Genomic DNA, 21755 nt, shown 5'->3' with positions numbered 1-21755 from the left:
CTAATTCATCCATAAAGATTGCTTTGAACCCATCTCTTTCAAGGAAGTAACAAGTTGGAAACCAGATATTGGGCATCAAAAAAACACATTTGAGTTAATATTTGACAGGAGATACCTAGGTCTATGGGCAGCTGCCAGAGTGGGGCTCAGTGACAAGGTGTGAAAGTGGCTCAGGTTCCTGGGTGTCCTGACCCTTCTGGGGTGGTCACATGCTCCCTGGCGGCTTCCTATTCCTGGAAACTATATGTGGGGAAATCCCCACTGAGCATTATAAGAAGCCCCTGGGCTCTGCAGAAGCCAGGGGCTCCAGTTAAGAGCACAAGATGACGTCAGGCCTCCTCTGCCTCCTAACCCTTCCATTCGTCCTTGGCCGGACCCCAGGGGATTTGGAGCCCCTGATCCCAAGCACCCCCTCCAGTCCTTTCCCCGACTCTGTGTTGAGATCCGGCTTCAACAACAGCTTTGGTCCCAGCCTTGGCTCCGAGTCTCAGGTGAGGATGCCCCACAGTCCAAGAGCTGTGTTCATTCCCTTCTTCTTGCTTTTTTGGGGATCTGAATATAATTTCATGGATGGCCACTCCCGAGTACTCTAACAGATTTAGAGCTCCTTTTGTTACCTGCTGGTGCCCCGGAAATGAATGAAAACCTGGGTAAAAGAATGAAATTGTTTGCCAGGGAGACGACATCTTGGTTCTTCCACTGGGGGCTTTAGCGAAAGAATCCAAACTTGAAAGAGGTTCTCAAACTTGGCTGCAACTTAGAATCAGGGGCTGGGGGTGAGGGTGAGAGGGGGACTCTAAAAATAGAGATGTCCAGGTTCTATCCTAGATGAGAACTCTTAGGGAAGGGGACCTGCCAACAGAAGATACAGAAAAGTCAGTCTGGTTTGCTGCCCACTGGGGACCCTGAGGACCATGGAGAATAGCCCCGAGGGAGTGAGAGCTACATGCTCCAGCAGGAGCCCTGAAGGTTTCTCTGAACCTAGTTTGTGGAGGAGGTGGATGACAGAAGTAGGGAAGGTCTTTAGGAAAGTGCTCTTATGTGTGGATATGTTCCCAGAAGAGTATTAAGTCTCTTCTATGTTCCCCATAGGGAATCATAAAAGCCATTTCCAAAACAACAGCAGTAACAATAAATAGGCAAAACAAAACATACAACAACAGCAAGAACCAAAGAATGTGCTGGAAAGGGACTGTCCCAACTAGGCCGCATGACTAGGCTGTGTCCTGAGCCTCATTCCTTGGGAGCTGAGACCTCTTTGTATTGTCTTTGAGTTGCTGGGAAGAGGCAGGGAGCTGTGAGACTTTGGGGTCAGGAGGCATTTCCTCATTCCAGCTCATGTGGGCTCTGGGCCACTGTAGGAGCCCTGCTCTGTAAGACCCAGGCTTTCCTTGCTGTGGTGTGCCCTGGGATGGAGGAGCCTTAACTTCCCCAAAGGCTGTTCCTGTGCACTTTTATGATCTTTATTCACAGGTCAGGTTGCTGCTGACGTGCTTGAGTCTGAATGGAAGGGTCATTGGGAAAATGGGAGGAGAAGGCTTTTCTGAAATTTCCTTTTTGCCATCAGAGCAAAGGCAAAAGCTGTGCAATGCAGGGGTGTCTGGGTGGCCTGGTGCATTAAGCACCCAACTCTTGATTTCAGCTCAGTTCATGATCTTAGGATCATGGGATGGGGTCCCTCATTCTTTTGGGGCTCCTCACTCCGTGGGGAGTCTGCTTGTCCCTCTCCCTCTGCCTTTCCCCCTGTGCACACGCACTTTCTCTCTCTCAAATAAATAATAAATCTTAAGAATAAAAGAACAATGTGGGCAAAGGAAACTTGTTGATTAATGAACGGTTTGGGTAGGGCCCAGATAGAAACTGCCACAGCAATGTTCACTGAGTGCCTAATAAATGATGGGGCTCGCTTAGTACATAATATCATAGAATGTGTTATCTTATTTAATGCGCAGAGATACGTAAAATTAATGTTCTCATTTTAGAGATGTAGAGACAGAGGCTTAAAGAGGTGACATCAATGGTGTAAAGTCACTAAGCCAACAGATTACATAGCTCAGACTTAGTCTGCCCATCCTCTTCCCCATCTTTCCCTAGGCAGCCTTCTAGGTTTTGGGGCGGTGGAGAGTAGAGATAAAAGCTTATTTTGAAGAGGAGAATAGTTTGGGAATCACAGATATGCCCAGATAGTCTTCGTAGCCAGAAATCAGATGCATTGTTTTATTCCATGATGCTAACAAGTAACTTCTGGGGACAATTCGAACTGGCTGACTTTGAAGAAAGAAGTTAATGATAAATAATTTATTTTGAAGCCTTCATCATCTATCAGAAACCAGCAGTTGGGGATGATGACCAGTTAAAATAACAGAAAATAAAATATAGGTCAAGAAACCAGGAAATCCAGTATGTCTGTTGTCTGGTAAAAAGATAACTATTTAAAAGTAGATAAGGACTAGTAGTTAAATTGTACTTAGAGGTTTTAATTTCCTTCCTGGTTTACTTATCTCCCTCTGGTGAGTCAGTATTACTACCCCAACTTCTTTTTTTATAGCAGGCTAGGTGTCACTTCTACTATAAACCCAATTTTCTAGGGCTGGCTGTCAGCTTGATGAGCTCTTTGGAAAATGGTGGAAAACCCCTTTATAACTGTCATTGAGCAAGTTCCAAACGTATCATTTTCTGTACTTTGAAAATGTTGAGTACCATTATTTTATGCCTTGAATCTTTACAGGCACTTAGACCTGGCTGCTAATTAGAGCCAATTGCAACCTTAAATCACAAATGTGAGTCACACCTTCAGCTCCAGCACTCTGAGCGAGCGCTCCACATGCCTCAGATATCCTCCTGCAAAGAAGGAGCCAGTATCAGGGTCCTCGTTTCACAGACAAGAGAAGGCGCCATGCTTTGTTCTACACGGTGACTGGCAGAGTCAGAACACGAAGTCGTGTGCTTTTGTCATCAGGCTAAGGGGTTTGAGTTTGTTGAAAAAAGGACAGGAAGGCTCTCTTGTGACAATGGGCCCGATTCACTGGGCAGGAATTGGGTCTTAACTTGTCTCCCTAATGCCACAGCCTGGAGAGCTGTAGACACCAGTAAATGTTAATTGAACACATGCTGCATGAGACCCCATCAGTGTGAGGTGTCTTATAAGGTACAGAGGGTCCTATTTGTCCCCCACAAGGGAGATTGCAGACCCTCTCAAAGGCCAAGGGGACAAGAGCATGTTTGTGTCTCCCCTTCTTCCTGTTATACTCACGTAGAGTTTAAGCATTCGCTGCAAAGAGAGAGACCCGTCACCATTAGCTTCATCGTCTTTGAATGTGAGGAGCAGAAATATCTCTAATGGGAGACACTGATCAAACTTATGGACCATTTTGATGTCAGCTGCACACGCTGGGCTGATGATAAGCAGGTTGGAAGCTGGGGAGTCCAAAGTGCTTGGACAGAGATGTTCAATAGAAGATAGTGGAATGGCTGTCAGCAGGGCTCATAATTATTTGCCTGCCTTTCAGGTGAACTTCAGGACTCAAAGTTGTTAGCTGGTGGTTTCTAGTTGATTGTCGAGAGACTGCTTGATGATCTCCACTATTTTCTGATTTGACAGGGCTTTTCAGTGAACTCTAAGAGTGGTTCAACCCTGTCTTGTGCGGCTAATTAACCTCCCCTTGTCAAAATGCAACACAAGACATTTTTTTGAGGGTAGACAGTTGGTATAATAAGCTGGTTTTTTTGGAAGTTCACGCTACGTTGGTCCTCCTGTAAAAGCCTTGGTGTGCTTGAATGGGAGTCTTTCTAGTTTCAGTGGGAGTGATAAAGCTGCTTCCAAGGGAAGCTGGTCTCTCTGGCAGACTTCTGGGGTCGCTCGTCCAGGCCTTCTTCATCTTGGGCAAATACCCAGCCCTGGGTTCAGCATAAACCTGCTTGTCTTTCCTCCTAACTCCCCAATTCCTGTGGGTTTGGGACATGATTGGCAAAGGGAATTGAGACCAATGTCAAGAATTTACTTGGAATCTATATGTATATAAACATTGTGTGTGTGTGTGTGTGTGTGTGTGTGTGTGTGTGTGTGTGTTTGCTCATCCTAAGGAAGATTAGGTTAAATTGATAAGCAATTTAGTTGCAAAAAAGTCTGAATTAATTGGTCCAGAGGTCACTGACAGAATACGTCTTGATTATGGAAGCATCTAGATCCAGCTTGTTTGGAAATCACAGAGGTTGATACATACTAAATGCACAGAACACCCCGTCCCAGCTGCAGCCAGCTGACCTCCTAAACTTTGAGAGGTACGGCCTCATCTCTTCAATTTCTGTGAGCCATTGCTCTGCCCTTGGTAGTTTCAGAGACATTTCAGTCTCAGGTCCACAGGTGAGCTTTGGCCTGGCCATCAGATGAGATCATTGTAAAGCTCAGGCAGTCGGCTGCCAAGAGTTCCTCTGGAAGGCAACAATCGTAATAAAAAAAAAAAAAAATGTTAATTTTGCTGGGATCCCCTTGGGGAAGTTCAAAGGGGACAAAGGAAAAACAGGATCTTTCAAACCTGTCATTTTAAAATATGCAGCGGCACCAAAGTGTGAGCCTGAATATCTTAAAGAAACATCAAATATTTTAAAATGACTTTTCTGCAAGTGGTAAGCTGGAAAACTTAATTTTTTTTTGCACAAAACCTTCAAACTCCCACATTATTCAGTCTGTTAAAAATGGCTGGTTTGTTTCCATTTTGAAGCATGTTAATTATGTAACTCCTAGGTGAAGAGAGGATGTGAATTTTCACTGTATATTTTCTCTGTAACCCGTATCCATGATGGTTTTCCATATCCATGATACGGTTTTCCCATTCCATTCATTGGAAGGCATTGGGTTGGGGTTAGGGAAAAGAAAATGAGTGCATGGAAGGAAAGGGAAAGTGACATTGAGTGATCACCTACCTCGTGCCACGGACTTGGTTTACATTACGTAGTCACTGTTGGGGATGTCACTGTGAAGCGGGTCTATTAGACAGCTGAGGAAAGCAAGAGGACTTACAGAGGATTCGTGTCCACTAAGTGGTAGAATCGGAATTCAAATGTAGGTTGCCCATCAGTTCCTTCTTTCCCTTTCCTTATGTGGGAACAGTAATAATTTCCTTGAAGCCTCCTCAAGAAAGGAGAATCTTCCTCTAGGTAGAGGAGTCTGACAGTGGCTTAGCCTGGCTGGTGGAGATGTGGCAGAACTAAGTATAATCACTGCCTGGGAAACATGGCAGTTTTAGCTTATGTCTCTGATCCTCTTCATTCATTCATTCATTTATTAAAGATTTATTTATTTTAGAGAGAGAGTGAGCATGAATGGGGAGAGGGGCAGACAGGTCGAGGGAGAAGGAGAGAGAGAATCTTAAGCAGACTCTCCACTGAGCATGAGCCCAGAGGGGCTCGATCTAACCCTGAGATCAGGGTTCTGCGATCAGGACCTGAGCCGAAATCAAGAGGCAGCCACTTACCCGACTGCACCACCCAGGCACCCCGATTCAATTCATTTATGTATTGGACTCCACTTGCTTACCTCTGAGCACTCTTGACAGGCCAATTTCTGTCACTCCAGTTCCCAAAAAGCTCATTTCCCAGCTTATTACTGATGCTGAATTTATTCCCATTTACAGTCGCTTTCCAATTTCACCGGCTTCGAGGATGACCGTGGCACCTGCCAGTGCTCCGTGACCCTTCCAGACACCGCCTTTCCCGTGCAGAGAGTGGAACGCTTGGAAGTCACGGCTCACGTTCTCTCCCAGAAGTTCGAGAAAGAGCTTTCTAAAGTAAGCGTTGCTTTTCTTCCTCTTCCAACCATATCTTGATAGGAACAAACCAACCAACAAAACAAAACCCTTTTTATTGGGACTGGATAAGCAGCCTTCTTCACTGTGCCCAAACTAGCACGCTCGCCTCCTGTGGTGGCGTAAGCATTTACTTTACCGTATGCCTGCGGAGCTCTTTAGAGCAGGAGAAATGAGGACACAGGAGGAAAATGGGCTGAAGACTGTGAATGCCACGGATAAACTCACCTCAGTATTTTGCACGTGTGATTGGAAAGAAGCCCTGAGCTCCCCCTGTGAAACCCAACCCTGCAATTTTTATGTGGTTGTTGGTTCTGTTGTTTCTTCTTCCTTTTGGTCTTCTTCCTCGTCTTTCTTCCAGCTTTGCCTTGTCTTTCCTTCCCCTTCCCTGGTCCATCTTTTCTAATCTTTCTCCCTTTCCTTCCTAATTTTTTTTTTTTTTTTTAAATCTTTGTTTACTTTTGGAAAGCGCCCACCTCCTTTTTTTTCCTCTTCCTTCTCCTCTTCCCCTCTTGGAAGCTTGTCCTCTTACCTTCCCATCTTTCTCCCTCTTTTCCTTTCTCTTTTTCTGATGTTCTCTTTCCAGTTCACTCTCTTCCCTCCCTTCTTCTGTCTCTCCTTCTAACTCTCTCTGTCTCTGTGTGTCTCTGACTTATTCTCTCTCTTGTGTGTTATCTATCCTCTGTTGTCTCAGCAGGAACATTACATTAGATGTGTCTAGCATTAGACCAAATAGAAGAGTTCTCTGGGAATTTGAGTCAGTTCTAAGAGGTCATGCAGCCTTGGTAAAAACCCTGACTCCAACCCCCCCCCCCCCCCATTACGACTTTTCTCTAGCCTGAGGAAGTCATCCCACAGGGTTTGCCTTTCTCTGAGCCGGCTGGAGGAATGTGACCTGGCATTCCAGTTTTGACCCCTTCTCCATTTTTAGTCAAGTTAAAAATCAATTAGAAAGGCTCCCATTTTCTGCACAGGTGAAGTCCAAGCTAGGCTATAATCACATTATGCATTATTTAATACAACTCCATTAATTTACAAGGAGCTCTGGCTTTCCTACAAGATTCCAAATAAGTTTCCCTGAGAAATTTCAACGTAGCTCCCTTAACATCTAGCACAGTTATCCTTTCAGACAAAAATTATGATGAGGCTGAGACCCTGCTTTCAACCTGAATTGGTAGATAAATATTCTGTGTTTGAATGAATGTCCAGGAAAATGTGTTTGACTACACTAGGAACCTAGCTTCTTAAGAAATAAAATGTCCTTGAATTAATCAGCAGAAAAGGCACAGCACTAAATTATAAATTCCAGTCATTAATATTCATAGCCTTATTCCAGCATAATCAAGTACAGATAAGAAGTTATGCATAAAAACATAACAAGTGGAGGAAAATCCTAAGTAAAGATCTTTTCAGTTAGAGTCATTTGCTTTGAAATAGTGGAAGCTGCTGATTTGCATGTCTTCTTTGCTGGCAGGACCGTGAAGGGCAGTTTGGAACCCCATGCTGCTCCGGGAAGTGTGCGACCTGCCAGGGTGCAGAGTATGGGGACATTTCATTCCAGTCCTGTAAAGGGGGCAGGTGGCATCTGCCTTGCTAATAATTGGCTGGAAGGAAGTGCAGAGTAGGTGGGAGAACTTTGAATTCTGAAAGCATAAGTAGCTGAACCTCAAGAAATCCGCGATTGCGGCCTAAGAAAGGAATTGACCTCCCTGTTGAGATTTGCATCCTAAATTCTTCATGACGGATGATAGTAACAACAGTAAGAACTGCTGCCTCTTGTGCTTTTCCAGAGGCTTCTGGGACTGCTCTACTCTCAAGAAACTCATTAAGGCAGATGGGTCAGTGTTCTTCCCATTTCAGAGATGGAAAAATGGAGGTTCATAAAGGTCAAGAGATGTAAATGAACAGGTCATCCCTCTCTTGGCTGGGTGAGGCAGCTCAGAAATTTGGGCCAGCAGAATCATCCCAGCTCCTTTTCTCTGGGCCGTGCCGTTACCAGCCTCCGAGAAGAGATGCGGGAAGTCAGTCATGCCTTCAATCCAGACTTATCTCTTCAGCAGAGGGCTTTTGAATTTGCAGGTGAATTATTACAGCTGTCCCTAAGTCGTCTTGAAAATCGCCGTTTACCTGGAGGCCTGGGGGGAATGCCTGACTGGAAGCGCTGGCAGAAGGGGGTTTTGACTGCTTTGCATTGATGCATTATCTGTCAGTACACAGGGAAGACGGCGCTGCCTCTGCGTAAAATGCTGAAAGCATTTTACACTCTTCTGTTGTTTATGATATGTCCTCTTGTGCTGGTACTCAAGACAGGGTGACACAAAAGGCAGCTCAGGATTTTCTTTCTACAGCCTTTGGGGCAAGTTATTTAATAGGACACATTCGCTAGTGGATTCTCATGCGCAAGAAGGTTGAGGCAGTCTGGGAGACATTTAGGCAACTTAAAACGAACAACATTGATTGATTGAACAATGTCTTGTGTGGTGAAATATAAATAAAAAGGTCAGATGGAAAAAAAACCCTGAAATCACTGTTTCTCTAATAATTGCTGCAGTTTATAGACATCCAGCAAGTGAGGCCCCTTTAAAAAAAAAAAAAGACTTTATTATTTTTAAGTAATCTCTGTACCCGATGTGGGGCTTGAACTTACAACCCTGAGATCGAGAGTTGCATGCTGTACTGACTGAGCCAGCCAGGTACCCCTAAGTGAGGCTCTTAATATGCATTATCTCTACTCTTTCCAATACTCTTGTAAGCTTGATATCTTTACCTCCAGTTTATAGGATGGAATGTAGGCTTAGAGAAATTAAGTGATTTGCCTACTAAGTACTGAAGGCAGATTTGAGTTTAGGTGGCTCTAGCTCCAAGGTATCTCATATGTCTTCACCATCCACTCAAGCTCAACTAATCTTGTTAAAGATATATTAAAATAATGGTAAGTTGCCAAGTACATTTATTTATTTCAAATAATCTGGCCATAATTGTGATCACAGGTTTTGAGGCAGAAACATGAGCCAGACAGATTCTTTAGTCTAATAGCCAGCTGTGTGACATCCCTATCTATTATGAGACGACATTTACTGTGCAGAACAACAGACATCCTAAAGTGAACCCCCCCCCCCAAAAGTTCAATTCTTGGAACTGACCAGTGATGTAGTATGTGCATCACAAACAAAAAAGCATGGAAGCTTGGAATGTTAGGTTGGTGGTCTGAGGGCAAGCACAGATGATCTTTAGCTCAGACTTGTAGTGATGAGGAGCTTGCAGTAAAGATGTTGACACACGGAGGTGTCCTCTTAGGCCTAGACCTGTAGTCTTGCTGCATATCCCTGGGCAAGTCGGGTTGCTTCTGCTGACATTGCACTTCCAGGGAGAACTGGATGTTCTCAGAATTGCCCATTGTCAACGCTAGAGAGGCTAAATATGTAAAGGAGAGTTTGTGTGAACAATCTACTGAAGTCAAGAAAGTCCTCAAATTCCCTCCTGCCTTCTAAAAAATTTTCTTAGAGAGTGCACGCACGTGCTAGAGCAGTAGGGGGGTGGCAGGGAGGGAGAGGCAGAAAGGAGAGGGAGAGAGAATCTCAAGCAGGCTCGGGCTCCATGCTCAGCATGGAGCTAGGCCGGGGACTTGATCTCACCACCCTGAGATCAGGACCTGAGCCAAAATCAAGAGTCAGATGCTTACCCAACTGAGCTATCCAGGTGCTGCTCCCTCCTTCTTAGAACTCCGTGGAAGATTCTGATTTTCCTAAACATCAACCATCTTTCCTTTAAATATCAGCAGAAGGAACCTCAAATTTTCCCCCAAAAAGATCTGTAGAGAACTCATTTTGTGGCTGAACAAGGGCAGGCATGCCACGCATTCTCATAGGTGGCAAACTCTAGGTTATGCCTTGGTTTTCAGCGAGAATCTAGGAGAGCCACATTTTATTTAGCAGAGATGACAGTTGGATCACTCGTTTCTGTAGAACAACAGCTGTGATGTGCCACCAACATGTTCCAGGAAAGCAGAGGGTGTTTCATGTGTTCCAAGAGCTGGCAAGACCAAATGCCAACAAGAATACTCATTTCGCAAACTTCCATTTCTGCAGTGGATTGGTGCTTTATTATTATTATTACTATTATTATTATCACAGGCAAGGTTTTATGCTTGATTTTTATAGAAATTAAAACCTGGCTACCTTGTATTTGCATTTATACTTTTGAGAGGGGGGACTCATTAGGAGAGATATATAGGAGATATATATATATATATATATATATGTGTGTGTGTATATATATATATATATTTTTTTTTTTTTCCTAACCTCCTTATCCACCAGAATGTCACCATCCTTATCAGCCTCTGAGTGATGGCACAGCGGATGTCAGTGAGCATCAGTTGCCCAAGGAAATACACTCTCAGTGCCAAGGGCTGCATTTTCAACTTTCATTAAAATCCTCTTTGCCTGAAGCCCTAGCCCTTGAGGTCTGTGGCCTATGAGTCTGCTCTAATTTGCACAGTGGGGTTAAGTGGAAGGGCTAAAATGACAGAAGTTAGGGCTGCCTTTGGTATTAAGAGGATTATAGGCCAACATCTGGCTCAGAATTCATCCAGGCCCCACGGATCAGCTACTTGACATTAGCACAGTTTGGGGAAAAGTATCACTTATGTTCATATTTTTAAAAAGAATGTAAAACTAGCAACTTTTAATGAGAAGGTCCTTAAAAAAAGGCATGGCATTTCTTTCAGAGATCAGATACAAAAAAGAACCACCAAATGCGTTTATTGGAAAATCCATTTGGAGATTCCAATTATACACTAAACCACAAGGGAATTTTTGCAAGTATTTTAACTTAACAATCAGACATTCAAATATATGCGACAAACGTGTAAAGGTCTGATTGCAATAATCAGTTCTTGGAATAAATGTGGGTGCATTTAATGGAATGTGCACTTGACAGTTGCATATACACTCATGTATTATAGAGTAAAGTTGGGTCTTTATGCCACTTTGTGAAAGGTAGAGGGGCTCAAAACTCAATGCATGTGGCAATGAGAGGAGTTCTACTTAGTGCATTTCTCCCTCTTCTAGAAAATACTTAAATTTAGAGCAGTGTTTCTAGATGGAGGGAGGGGGTTGTTGGTGGTGGTGATTTTGCTCCCAGGGAACATTAACAATGTCTGGAACATTTTTGGTTGTCACAGCTGAATGGTCTATGGGTGTTACTGGCATCTAGAGGCCAGGAAGCTGCACCTCCCCAACCCCTGACGAAAGAATGGTCTAGCCTAAAATATCAACAATGCTGAGGTTGGGAAACCCTGATTTAGACACAGCGTATGCATTGAGGGCCTGGTTGAAACCAATTTAGTCTGGAGACCTAATATCTTCAAACATTAAAATGGAAATTAAAATATACTTGTGCATGATGACTCTGAAGCTAAATTATATTTGGTCTAGGCAAGTGCAAAATCCACCCCACCAATTGTAATAATTTTTGTTTGTTTGTTTGCTTTAGGTAGACTAAAAAAACCCTACTCAAATATATTTTTGATCCATTTCTTTACCAAAAAAGGAAAAGAAAAAGATTGTCAGCAATCAGATAGTCCCCAGGAGCTTGGCAGTGGAGGAAGACTGCATGGTATCACTTTGGGAATTGACTTAGCTTTTTTTTTTTTTTTTTTAGAGATTTTATTTATTTATTTGACAGAGAGGGATCACAAGTACATAGAGAGGCAGGCGGGGGTGGGGTGGGCAGGCTCCCTGCTGAGCAGAGAGCCCGATGCAGGACTCGATCACAGGACTCTGAGATCATGACCCGAGCTGAAGGCAGCGGCTTAACCCACTGAGCCATCCAGGCGCTCTTGACTTAGCTTTTTGATTCCCTTTCAGGTGAGGGAGTATGTCCAGTTAATCAGCGTATATGAAAAGAAGCTCTCCAACCTAACCATCCGAGTAGAGATCATGGAAAAGGATACCATTTCTTACACCGAACTGGACTTCGAGCTGATCAAGATAGAAGTGAAGGAGATGGAGAAACTGATCACACAGCTGAAGGGCAGCGTTGTTGGAAGCACAACTGTTGTCAACCAGCTGGAAGTGGAGGTAAGGCGTGAGCCCCTTTCTGAGAGCTTTAATAATAAATTCTCCTCAGTGGGCAGGTGCTGGGACCAGGCCACGGCTCTCTCTTCTAACTTCCAGTTCTGCACTTTTGCCTGACCACATGGCATGTTCTGTGTTCTGCTTTCCGTGGACATCTGTCTTTGAACCTAAGTTTAGCGTGATGGGACCATATTCACTGAGGAGCAGGTGTCATCCAGTCGTCCTGCCCCAGAACCAAGTGGCCTTTAAACATCTCTAGGAAGGAGATGCTATAATTCTGAACAACTCCTTGGCCAGGTTAGATCAGGTGCCTTCTCTGTTCTGGATGTATGCTCATGGGCCTAGAAAGCCACAGTTTACCTGATTTTGGACTTGCTTGGTCTATTTCTCCTCTTGAATGATCATGTGATCCTTGATCCCTCTTGGAACCCTTCTTCACATACTGGCAACCCTCCTTAAAGGAGTCTCTTGTGAGTATGTTTTGGTGAAGCCTTTATTCTCCATGGATAAAGACTCGCATTAATGTTTTGGCTGAGTAATTCACATCAGTGAAAATTTACTAGCGCGGTCATGACATGAACTACAATTGAGAATTCTAGTTACATATTTCAGACTTGAAGATTTCTCTGGCGCTCACCATTCATTAGAAACTTAATTATAATACAACATGAGTAAACACGAGTTTATAGGGAAGGTTATTAGAAACGAACTTTAATGGACCTCTGTGGATGCTTAGACTGAGCCTGTGCTCTATTATTAAATCTGTTAAAATCTTTGCCATTTTCTTCTTGTCACACACATCTGCCTGAGATGTGACAGGCGTTCACGCTAAACCATAAAATGTATTCTTCCAAATGAAACCATTCAGGAGAATCTCGGGTGTATTCTCTAGCAATGTTTCACTAAGTGACAAATTCCGCCCTGGAATGTTTATGAAAGAAATTGCACAATAATATAAAGTCGCTCTGAATTTTTATTTCCTTAGATAAGGAATATGACTCTCCTGGTAGAGAAGCTGGAGACGCTAGACAAAAACAACGTCCTTGCCATTCGCCGGGAAATCCTGGCTCTCAAGACCAGGCTGAAGGAATGCGAAGCCTCTAAAGGTGAAAATGTTCCTGCCGCCCCGCCTCCTCCTGCCCCTGGTAAGCATGCCTTGAGCCTGGCCCAGTTAGGAGCTAAGGGCAGGGCGGGGTAGGGATCTGGGATGGCAGTGGGGAAGAGAGGCCGGGCTGGTGGCGGCTCTGAGCTTCCTCTTCCGTGCTTGGAAATCTCTCCTTTAGTCGCTCCACTTGCCATCACGTTCCGGGGCTCATAGAGGAAAAGCACCGACAATGAGTTGATTTAAGACAAGAGCCACACATTCCACGTGTCCGCTTTATGTTTGCTAATGAGAAAACCATCTCTGTGGTGATGGAGCTGTGGTCAGCGGGGCTGGGTGAGAGCTTCTGGAATCTGCGTGGCATCCGTGCCGTGCTGTGTGATTGGCTCCTGTGGCTGATGACCTGGGGTATGCCTTGAACCTTTCTTCCCTCCTCCTCTCCTTCCCTCCCTGCTTCCATCTCTTTATTTTTCCTTTATGCTTTCCTTAAATGCACCTGCTGTTTAGCATGTCTTGGGATTGAGGGAGGCCTTAGGACTTGCAGGTGTGGCGGGCCATCCCTCCCGGATGTGAGTTCCCAGAGGGTGGGGATGGCCTCTCAGTCTCTTAATGATTATCCTTGGGGCTAGGTGGAGCCTAGAAAGGGTGCTCTGTAATACTTCCAGGAATGGAGGCCATAGAGTGTAGGGGTCAGGAGTATGGCTCTAGGACCCCAAAGACCTGAGCTTCCCAGCTATAAGATCTTTCATCTCATCACTGATAAAACGGGAGGAGCATACCACCTCGCAGGGTAGTCATGGGGCTTAATGAAACCAGTCTTGGGAAGCATGGAGCTCTACGATGGGCACTTATGCCTTGGAATGTGTTACCATGATTAATGATGATAATCGAAGTGGAAACCTTGCTGGGGACAGGAGTGGTGCGGGTCCTGGCGTGCTTTGGCACACCCTCCAGGGGAGCGGAAGCCCGCCTCTCAGCCCCTCAGCTACCGCCCTGGCCTGGAGAAGCCCGCTCTGCGGCTCGTGAGTGCCTCTGCCTGGAAGGGGCCTGTACCTTCTCATCCCGTCATCAGCTCTTGTCCTTTTCATTCATTCCTCTTCCCACTACCTGTTTCCTCTTAGGCTGTGTGTTTCTGGGTCCCCAACAATGTCACTGGTTTCTTTAAGGCTTTATCGTCGTAAGCCTCTGGGTGGTGTTCAGGAGACCGATGCTTCCCTCTGCTTTGCTGTCGGTCTGTCACAGTAGGACGTACAGAGGAGGTTCAGGACGAAGGCCGAGCCTCGCCCTCCTTAACAAGCTAAGGTTAAATTCGGTCTGGGATCAGCCGGCTCAGTGTGTGCTGAAAATGGGAGCTTATTCTGCTGGGCCACGGCAGTGCTCGGTGAGGCCAGGGGCAAAGCAGTGACAAACCCTGATAACACCTGAGCAAGGCTTTCTCCCTTTCACCCTTCCGTCCCGTCCTGCCCTTCCTTCCCTCCCTCCGTCTTCCGTTCTTTCCTCTCCCGTCTTCCATCCTTCCTTCCCCCCCTTCTTTCTTCTCCCCCCTTCTCTCTTTCTTTCCCTCCCTTCTTCCTTCCTTCCTTCCTTCCTTTTTCTCCACAGCAGATTTTCCTCATGGCATAGATGTTTCCAGCACAGTTTTCTCTGTATTCCTTAGAGTGAAGACATTTTAGAACGGAAAGGGACATTCAGAGCAACCTGGCTCAGGTCCCTCGTGTCTCTGGAGGAGGGGACTTAGGTGGTGAGGATGCTGCTTTTCCGAGGCCACACAGGTGGTTAGCGGCAGAACTGAGGCGGACATGTAGTGCCCCTTGCTCTGTCGCCATCAAAGGACCTAACGTGTCCAATGGCAGTAACTCAAGGGTGGCAGTGGGAGACAAAGTACACTGTTTGGTATATCTAAGGAGGACAGCGAGTGAGTCTGTTAGATTATTTTTGTTAGAATTTTTTTTTTTTTTCCTAGAACTTTCCCCTAGGTCCTCACACTTAGACTTTTGTGGGCCATCCCAGCCCAGCTGTGTTGTTTAAGCAAATTGGACCCAGATTTCTTCTCACTTTCCCACAACCTTGGTAGTACCTGGATCTCAGCCAAGCCACTTGGCCCTCCTCCAGCTTTGTTCATATTATATTTATGATGTTTATATTAAACTGACTTTTTGTCATGTTTTTAAATCAATTTCTTTTTACTTGCTCTCTTTCTGTTTAGATTGGTTGATAATGCAGAATTGGAAACTCCCTAGGCACCACAAAGTTGTGAGCCTGTGGAGACTTTAATTAAAGTTACTCACTATTATGGGACTTTAAAATCTGGCCTGTCTGCTTTTTTTCACTGCAGAGTTGCACAGAACAAAAGGCTGCGTGCAAATCGCAGCTATAAAGCAACTCCAAGTTCTCTGGGCCCCTCCTCTGCAGTCGCCGCGTGCTTCCCCCGTGGTCAGCTCGACTTAGAACCAGCACTTGGAGTTAGGGCTCGATAAAAGATGCTTTCTATTCGGTTTATGCCGCAAATGCCATCCTTTTCTGCTTCATTTCATAGAACTTTCTAATCTAAAATAATTGGCCTTCTGCTCATTAACTTTTTTTTTCCTGAAAACAACTGACTCTTTTTCTGATCTCCTCCTGACTCTAAATGATGGAAGATAGGCAAATGTATGCACTCCCTCTGGGGTGGACCGTCGTCGTGCTTGGCAGTGACACCGCATTCTGTGCTGACGCATAGAGGCGCTCCGTGAATGGTTGATGGAGGATATGGGGTGACCTGTTCAAATCCCAAGCCTTAGGAGAAGCAGAGTGTTGGGTTGTATATATCCAATAATTCAGAGTTAATTTGGTCTTCATCATTTTATGATTATGACCAGGTTAATTACCTAAAATGATCACAAGTGAATTGTATTCTCCTCTTCACTCAACACTCAGTTGTCCAGATCGGAGATTGCACTCACAGATCCCAGATTAAGTTTCCTCTGCATATAGTCTTTGGTGTAAAGAAAAATGCTACAAACCATAAGACTTTTTTTTTTTTTTTTGGTAGTAAAAATTTTAATCAGATAAACTAAAATTTCTTTATGAGTTATAATTCTGGAGTTTGGCACCGAGCTGCTAACTTTTTTTTACCCAACCTTCAAAATTGGGCAAGAAATTTGAATTCCCATTTGTTGATGCAAATTAAAAACTCTCTGCTACCTCACACACACAAATACAACCATGAGGCTTTAAAAAAAAGCCAAGTCAGGGAATATGACAGTCTTACCTTGTGGCTTCCCAGGGTATTTTCAGAATACCATGGCCAGATCTAATGAATTACGTGAGGAGGAGATTGCCAACCAAGGCTACCCTTGTGTGGAGGGTTCCTTGTATTGTGTTCTGTGGAGTGGATACAAGGCTTTTTGAAAAACTAAGATATGTAGCAGAGTAGAAGTCTGGGGTTTTCTAAATACAGTAAGCTGGCTTTGGGAGATTTGATCAGTCTTTCCTTCCCTTATTTCACAATCCTAATTTGGTGCCCCTGCATGACTGGTCCTGTTTGGGGAACCAGCATTATCAGGATGGCTCCAGAAACCTCCAGAAGCCAGTCTGTAGAAAGGGAGACAGGCAGGTGAACCTTCAGTTCTGGTGTCGTGTGATTATAATGCTGATGGTTACCAATTATTGACTTACCGTACATGAGTTCTCACTCTTCTTATCAGTTACAGAGGAGGTATTAGGGTTTGTTTGTTTCTTTTTAACATAAGGAAACTAATGCTCAGAAGGTTATATATAACCAATAAGTACTGGAGTCGGGATTTGACTTGGAATCTATCTGCCAATATTTCACTCTACCAGGCTGCCTTCCATAGATGGTCTGATAGCGAGGTGCACCTGTGATTCCCAGAGTAACAGGAAAGTTCTGACAACTCACCAACCTGATTAACACCAGGTTATCTTGGCTTCCTTGCTTGTGGGGTAGCTGAAAGGGTGCTTTTACTCTTGTTTCTGTGGCATGTTCTTTTCTACCAGAAAATGCAGAATAATTCATTGGTATCTTACATTTTTGGATTATGGGTGGGCATGGGTGGTTGTCCCAGGGTCAGGGGAAACTTGTGATGGCTGAGGAAAAGAATGAAGTACCTCTAAGGCCTTAAAATGAAGAGGGGGGAGGGTAAGAGTTAAGGAGGGTTGGGAAAAGCTTGGCATAGATGGGGTGAAGACAGTGGAGGCTCCTGCTGGGCTGGATGAGCAGTGGGCACCCAGCTGGCTGTCAGTTTCAGTAGTGTTTCCAGGATGGCTTGCTGCCAGGAGTCGAGGAAGCCCACCATGGCCTTTTCTCTGGTCTGTCACTGCTGTGGTCACATCTGTAGCATTGGCAGCGCTGCTCAGTTCTCCTCTCTTTTTCCACTTCCTTTGACCATAGCCAGAGCCCTAAAAATGGTCCAGAAGACATCGAGAAGAGGGGTATGACAAAGGACAGGAGAGTGTTTAGGAATGGTTGGAGGGGCACCTGGGTGACACAGTGGGTTAAAGCCTCTGCCTTCGGCTCTGGTCATGGTCTCAGGGTCCTGGGATCGAGCCCTGCATCGGGCTCTCTGCTCAGCGGGAAGCCTGCTTCCGTCTCTCTCTGCCAGCCTTTCTGCCTGCTTGTGATCTCTGTCAGATAAATAAATAAAATCTTAAAAAAAAAAAAAAGAATGTTTAGGAATGGTTGGAAAGTAAGAAACAGAGATTGTGGTTTTAAGAGTTTTGGGATTTATACCAGGTACAATTTTTGATTTCCTGGTTGGCGTGGAAGATGATGAACCATTATTATTATTATTATTAATGGCAGTAGAAGTAGTCATTTTTTTAAAGATTTATTTACTCATTTATTTGACAGACCGAGATCACAAGTAGGCAGAGAGGCAGGCAGAGACAGAGGAGGAAGCAGGCTCCCTGCTGAGCTGAGAGTCTGATTCATGGCTCGATCCCAGGACCCTGGGATCATGACCTGAGCCGAAGGCAGAGGCTTTAACCCACTGAGCCACCCAAATGCCCCAGAAGTAGTCATTTTTAAAAGAAGTTTATTTTGGTTCCTTTATATCTAAGGCTTTCCACATCCAAGGCAGAACAGTTTATGATCTTTAACCCCTTGATAATGCTTGGATATGTTTATGTATCGTGACTTTCCCTTAAGTACTTTGTTGCTATTGTTTTGGGATACTTTCTTTCCAGGAAAGCAAGATTCAATTAAGCAAACAATTCCTAAGTCTTCCAACCTGCAAGAAAAAGAGTGATTTTCTTTCATTTCCTCAGAGTGAAATGTAGTTAAATAAATAAGTTCTCAGGAAGACATTTTAACTAGAAAATTCAGTTTGTAGCATATGGAAACTCAAACAGTTTTTGTTATCATTAAACTGAACACACCGCTAACTTTATTTTAATAATTCATGCATTGTTTCATAAACAAAAGCAAACAAGCATTCATCTGAGAGATCACTTTTAGGAGAAGAAATAATAATTTATAATTTTATTTATTATTTCTTTGGTAGAGAGCAATCTCTTGGCTGAACACACGTTGCTTTTTTATTTATGAAATGGTGCATGCATTATTAAAATAAACCTGCGACTGTGTTCTGCTTAATGATATGCAAAATTTTTTGAGGTTGGGTACAGAATGGTTTCATTTCTCTACCTGTTGTATGGTTGGCTGGCTTTCCCACCAACTGCGGATTTATGCGAGCATTTAAGGAGCACATATGTAATTCTGGGACCAAAAAGCCCCAGCAGATTGGAAAAGTAAAAGCAGGGTCTCTAGTAATGGTTTCACCTCTGAGCAGTCCTTGAGTAAGGAGGGGAGAAGGGGGGGACATTTAGCAAGGAGAGAAATGGGTCTTTCCATATCGGTCAGAGGCACAGACTTACAGGCAAAGCTTTGCTCCCCCTTCACCAGCCCTTCTCCCCGCCCCCCTGTGATAAATCAGGTAATTCTTTGGAGCTCTGCTTTTGGTTCCAGCTCCCACCATGTGCTCTCCACGGCTCCCTGATTCCCTCCCAGCATTCAAAGCCAGATCGAGTGATTCAGGCTCTGTTCCTCCTTCCCTCACCTGCTCTGCTCCAGGCAGTCGAATGAGGGAAAATGACCTCGAATGTACTTGAAGTTGAATTTTCTTTGTCATCCCAGAAACAATGTTACCTGTTTGTAAAGGGTATTTATTAAGATCCCAGAAACTGCGTGTTCAACTCTGGATAGTTATTATAAAAATCCTGGAGGAATTTTATTTTGTTTTTGTAGCTCAGAAACAGTTTGGCTTGGTAGGCATCACAGAGTGCAGTGTGAAAGCCCAGTTGCCCAGCCCGGGTTGCTCGCTGGTGTTATAGGGAAGGCAGATTTAGGGCCCCAGTGAGTCTGGTCCCACGGCAGTGTCCGACGGGGAAAGGTGAAGTCCTTGCCTGGCATTCTGTGGCCCAGTAGGATATGTGGTATGAACAGCAAACCTGCCTTATCACTCAGCAAGATGTTGCCACTATGTAGTAGGTTCTGCCTTGGGCACAGAGCAGGAGATATTGCCCCAAAATTACTTCCACGGCTTCTCAAGGCTGAAATCCCACCATGACAGGACGATCGTTTTTGTGTCTTTAGAGCACAAACTTCCACTTCTGAGATTGGCTTGGGGGAACACTGGCATCCCCTGTAGTTATGTACTCCCTGGGGTTCCAGGGAGGGGCAGAAAGGTGAAGGGCATGGACACTTGCCTAAGACAGTCTCCTCCTTTATCACAATTGTCCTTGATCCTGGGGGCATAGAAGGCTTTATGGGAAAAAAGGTAGGGTCTGGGATGACCTTGCTTTCTTGATTTCTCTGTAAGAAAGATGTAATTAAAAAAAAAAATTCAAAATGCTTTCTGATAGAAGACCATCTATTAAATCTACCAAGTCCTCCTTTCCTCTTTCTGGGCCCTCAAACCTTTTTAGTACAGCTCTTGGCAGCTTCAGCATCCCCATTTCCAAACTGAAAGCCCGCTCATGGAAACAGAAGGTGGTTTTCTCCAGAGCCCACAGCGGGTTTGCGTTGAGACCGACACCGAGAGGGTTTTGGCTCTTCTCCCTCAGAACCACTGTCATCACTCAATCTTGACAAGAAGAATCTTTATGGATTCCTTTTGTTCTTAGGGTATGAAACCATTTGTGTCTTATTCGTTTTTCTCTAAGAATGCCCTTTCATGTTCTTGTTTGTACAGGGAGCTGTGGGCACGGCGGTGTGGCGAATATCAGCAGGCCAAGTGTTGTTCAGCTCAACTGGAGAGGGTTTTCCTATAAGTATGGTGCCTGGGGTCGGGATTACTCTCCCCAGCATCCAGAAGGGGGGCTGTACTGGGTGGCCCCTTTGAATACAGATGGGAGACGTCTGGAGTATTACAGACTCCACAATACACTGGATGATTTGCTCTTGTACACAAATGCCCGAGATCAGGAGCTCTACTATGGCCAAGGCGCTGGTATCGTGGTTTATAACAACTACATGTACGTCAACTGGTACAACACCAGAAGCATTGCCAAAATTAACCTGAATAACAACAAGGCTGAAGTGACTCAGATTCTCCCCGATGCTGCCTATAATAACCGCTTTTCGTATGCTAATGTTGATTGGCAAGATATTGACTTGGCTGTGGATGAGAATGGCTTGTGGGTGATTTATTCAACTGAAGCCAGCACCGGTAACATGGTGATTAGTCAGCTCAACGACACCACACTCTTGGTGCTGAACACTTGGTACACCAGGCAGTATAAGCCATCTGTCTCCAATGCCTTCATGGTATGTGGGGTTCTGTACGCCACTCGCACTCTGAACACCAGAGAAGAAGAGATTTTCTACTACTATGACACAAACACAGGCAAAGAGGGCAGGCTAGGTATTACCTTGCGTAAGGTGCAGGAAAGAATACAGAGCATTAACTATCACCCTTTTGAGCAGAAACTTTTTGTCTATAATGATGGTTACCTTCTGAATTATGATCTGATCTTTAACCAGGAACCCAAGTAAATGGGTGAGGTTCAGAGAGGCAGAGAATGTTCTTTAAAAAAAAAAAAAGGTCTTTTTCACTTATTTGGCTATCTGCAGGGGGATTTGGAAGTGTGTTTGCTTAGTAGTGATATTTGGGAGCATAGTTCTATCACGCTGGAGTCTTGGGATATTTGCCCTGGTCTGATGAGTTCTTTTGGAAGCTGTCTGCCTCCAGAGGTACATTTCCCTACTGGAAAGAAGTTCATTCCAGGGTGGTTGGGAATGGGGAGGTATAGGGGTAGTGTGGGTCCCAGGAAGGTGTCAGTAGTCCGGGCAGCATCTGGAAAGGAAGGAACTCGAAGAGAACTCTGCCTGGCTTTTGGGGATTCTTTGTCCCAACATGTCTCAATGATCAGTTCTGCCCCATGTAGCCAGGCTAATTCATTCGTACTTGGAAGAAACCTGGGCTCAGTTAGGCAGATGGATACCTGGAGCTCCTCGAGGGATCGAATCTCCATCTTTGTTTTTCTTCCTAACACCTGGAACGACGTTTTATATAGAGCAGATTAGTAAATTAGCAAGCTTATATTATATCTGTAAAACGCTTAGAGTTTTCTAAAGAAAGGCTCTTTTATGCATTAGGTTGAACACTGTAAATCAGTCCCAGCTGGACCTACAGATGAGGCTCTAGATTTTTCTCTGCTCCCTCTGTCCACCTAGGTCAGAGTCAGGAGAGCCCTCCTACCTCATAACTTCATTCCAAAGGCAGCTCAGAAGATTAGAACCAAACTTCCCAGTCGATTCCCACCACCCCC

At 44.6% G+C, this 21755-nt stretch overlaps 1 protein-coding gene across 1 annotated transcript; it reads left to right on the top strand.

The window, feature by feature from the left end:
• The first annotated feature begins 312 nt into the window (after nucleotides 1-312).
• Nucleotides 313-21013, top strand: OLFM4 (olfactomedin 4). The gene is made up of 5 exons (XM_032315233.1): nucleotides 313-491; nucleotides 5634-5786; nucleotides 11675-11887; nucleotides 12870-13029; nucleotides 20177-21013. Exons 1-5 carry the CDS (start codon nucleotides 324-326, stop codon nucleotides 20977-20979), a joined length of 1497 nt encoding a protein of 498 aa, XP_032171124.1. The 5' UTR covers nucleotides 313-323; the 3' UTR covers nucleotides 20980-21013.
• The last annotated feature ends 742 nt before the right edge of the window (nucleotides 21014-21755 follow it).

This window comes from Mustela erminea, chromosome 15 (genome assembly GCF_009829155.1).
Source record: "Mustela erminea isolate mMusErm1 chromosome 15, mMusErm1.Pri, whole genome shotgun sequence".
NCBI lineage: Eukaryota > Metazoa > Chordata > Mammalia > Carnivora > Mustelidae > Mustela > Mustela erminea.
This window is presented reverse-complemented; position numbering and strand designations above follow the sequence as displayed.